The sequence below is a fragment of the Homarus americanus genome, unplaced genomic scaffold (genome assembly GCF_018991925.1).
Source record: "Homarus americanus isolate GMGI-L3 unplaced genomic scaffold, GMGI_Hamer_2.0 scaffold60429, whole genome shotgun sequence".
Classification (NCBI taxonomy): Eukaryota; Metazoa; Arthropoda; class Malacostraca; order Decapoda; family Nephropidae; genus Homarus; species Homarus americanus.
In genome coordinates this window covers 20,652-24,243 of record NW_024733452.1, presented here as the reverse complement: position 1 = coordinate 24,243, position 3,592 = coordinate 20,652, and the positions used below count along the sequence as shown (strand labels likewise).

The 3,592-nt window shown below is 44.0% G+C and overlaps 1 protein-coding gene across 1 annotated transcript; it reads left to right on the top strand.

Annotated features, from left to right (window-relative positions):
* Positions 1-2,655: 2,655 nt before the first annotated feature.
* Positions 2,656-3,297, top strand: LOC121869814 (putative protein TPRXL). Its single transcript, XM_042371393.1, has one exon. The coding sequence runs from the start codon at positions 2,656-2,658 to the stop codon at positions 3,295-3,297; it is 642 nt and encodes a 213-aa protein (XP_042227327.1).
* Positions 3,298-3,592: the final 295 nt, after the last annotated feature.

Below are 3,592 nucleotides of genomic sequence, written 5' to 3'. Positions count from 1 at the left end.
TAAAGAGGGAGTTCGAGAGTGAGAAGAACTGAGGAGTTTGAAAGGAATTGAGATTGAGAGGGTTGAGAGAATGAGTGGGAATTGAGAGATTGAGAGGGTTGAGAGATGGTTCCTTCACAAACACCTTCAAAAATATTAGAACAAAAATGATTCTTGAATAAATTTATTTTAGAAATTGTAAAATATAGGAAAAAAATTTGTTTAGAAAAAAACGAAAAAAAGTTTATTAAATCATAAAATATAATTTCAAGAGTTTTATCATCAACTGTCCCAACTAAGTCGTTCATAAACAACAACAATTTTACCTTATAGTCGGAGCAAAACAACAACAATTCGCCTTACAATCTTGAAGCAAGCAACAACAATTCGTTACACTCTTAGCTTAAGCAACAACAATTCGCGTTACACTCTTAGCTTAAACAACAACAATTGCTTTACACTCCTTAAGCAAACAACAACAATTTAGCCTTACGCTCTTGCTCAAGCAACAACAATTAGCCTTACCTCTTGGCAAACAACAACAGATTCGCCTTACACTCTTAGCTCAAACAACAACGAATTCGTTATACTCCTAAACTAAGAAAACAACAATTCATTACCTCTTAAGGCAAACAACAACAATTCATGCACTCTTGAGGCTAGCAACAACAGATTCGCCTTTTAGTCCCAATCTGTCTGTCTGTCTGTCTGTCTTCTTTTCTTTTCTATCTGCCCGTCTGTCTGTCTGTCTGTCTGTCTGTCTCACCACAAGAGACATGCTCTCCTTTAAAGTCATAACATCAATATTGTATTAGATGGGAAACAAAAAAAAGGGATTTACGTTGGTTTCTTAAATATTGTTTTTTTTAAAATTACTTTTTCTCTCGATAAAATCATAACAAGAAACAGTTAATAAATGATTTCTAAAGTGTTGTTAAAATGTTAAAACCAGGTTAAAAGTGTTATTTTTTGTCACTATATTGTCTAAATTTTGTCACAACAACAACCTTCTCCATAAACAAAGCAACAACAATAACCACAACAACAACAACAACAACAACCAACAACAACCAACAACCAACAACAACCAACAACCAACAACCAACAACAACCAACAACAAACCAACAACAACAACTAACAACCAACAGCAACCAACAACAACAACAACAACAACAATATATAATAATAATAATAATAATAATAATAATAATAATAATAATAATAACATATATTTGGATGTTTCAGTAACAAAACAGTAAACACTCAAATCAAGGACATTTCTTTTAGATGAAAGTTACCCAAAACTTTCCATTTTTCTCCCGCGGAAATAACAACAACAACAACAACCTCCACCTCCACAGCCTCCAACACGTTTCAATAAGGGAAGAAGAACAACAACAATAGCAGCAAGAACAAGAACAAGAGCAAGTAGAATAAGAACAACAATAACAACAATAAGAATCTATTGGAGGAACTCGGTGGCAAAACGCTGCTTCACGTAGACAATCTGGGAACTCATTAAACTCTATATTATGGAGCTGCTGGTGGAACTTGTGGCGGCTCCTCCATTACTGGGCTGACGACAACACTACCACACAACAACCTTCAATCAAGCTTACTGGCACCGACAAAGGTCTGTTTCTCTCTGACGACACTCATGGGAGGGAGAGGGGGTGGGGGAGTGGAGGGTGGAGGGTGGAGGGAGTGGAGGGAGGGAGGAGTGGAGGGAGGGAGGGAGAGGGAGAGGGGTTGGAGGGAGAGGGTTGGAGGGAGTGGGGTGGAGGGAGAGGGTGGTGGGTGGAGGGGTGGGGGATGGAGGGAGTGGAGGGAGGGAGGAGAGGGGTTTGGGAGGGGTGGGGGTGGAGGGAGAGGGGGTTAGAGGAAAGGGGGGTTGGAGGGAAAGGGTTGGAGGGAGAGGGGTTGGAGGGAGTGGGGTGGAGGGAGAGGGTTGGAGGGAGAGGGGTATGGAGGAGAGTGGGGATGGAGGTAGAGGGGTGGAGAGGGGGGAGAGGGAACGGGAGGTTGGAGGCAGGAGGATGGAGGAGGGAGAGGAGGAGGCGGGAGGATGGAGGGATAGGGGGTGGGGAGGAGGAGGGAGGCAGGATGATAAGGGGAGTGAGGCAAAGGATGGAGGGAGGAGAGGAAGAGGAGATGGGAGAGGATTGAGAGGAAGAGGAGAGATGGAGAAATTGAGAATACGATGGGTGGAGATATTTATGAATGGGAGGAAGGGCGTGAGGGAATAGAGGAAGAAGGGAGAAGTGAGGGAGAGAAGAGGGTGAGAGAATGGATTGAAGAATGAGATTAGAAAGGAAGGAAGGAAAGGAGGAAGGGTTGGAACGAGAAAGTACAGTGTGAAATGGGAAGAATTGCGGCAGAGGATCATAAAGAAAAGAACGACAAAGGAAGGAGGCTGAGAGAGAGAGGATCATAAAGGAAAGAACGACAAAGGAAGGAGGCTGAGAGAATCGTTCAACCAGCAGGATCGTCAAGCAAGGGTACAGCGGGTGTCTTGAGGACCTCATCAACACTTACCTGAAGAAGCTCGAAACAAGCTCTCCAACACAACAAGCTCTCGCAAACTCTAAACAACCAACAAACAACAATACACCAACAAACACAACGCAACAACAAGCTCAACAAACCAACAAGTTTCAACACACCAACAAGCTCCCATGCAACAACAAGTCTCGAACAAACCAACAATCTCCTCAACGCAACAAACCATCAACACCAACAAGCTCTCCAACAACAAAACTCCCCAACGCAACAGCAAATCTCCAACAAACCAACAAAACTCTTCAACACCAACAAGCTCCCAACGCAACAACAAACTCTCCAACAAACCAACAAGCTCTCCAACACCAACAAGCTCCCCAGTGCGACAACAAGCTTCCAACAAACCAACAAGCTCTCAACACACCAACAAGCTCTCCAACACCCACAACAAACTCTCCAACACACCAACAAGCTCCCACAACGCAACAACAAGCTCTCCAACGCACCAACAAAACTTTCCAACACACCAACAATCTCCTCAACACACCAACAAGCTCTCCGACACACCAACAAGCTCTTCAACACACCAACAAGCTCTCCGACACCAACAAGCTCTTCAACACGCAACAAAACTCTCCAACACCAACAAGCTCCCAACGCAACAACAAGCTCTCAACGCACCAACAAGTCTCCAACACCAACAATCTCCTCAACGCACCAACAAAATCCCCAACACCAACAAGCTCTCCAACACACCAACAAACTCTTCAACACACCAACAAGCTCTCCAACATACCAACAAGCTCCAACGCAACTAGCTCAACGCACCAACAAGCTCCAACACCAACAATCTGTTCAACACACCAACAAGCTCTCAACACCAACAATCCCCAACACAACCTCCAACACACCACACTCCGACACCAAGCTCTCCAACATACCAACAAGCTCCCAACGCAACAACAAGCTCTCAACGCACCAACAAGCTCTCAACACACCAACAATCTGTTCAACACACCAACAAGCTCTCCAACACAAAACAAGTTCCCAACGCAACAACAAACTTTCCAACGCACCAACAAGCTCTCCAACACCAACAATCTCTCAACACAC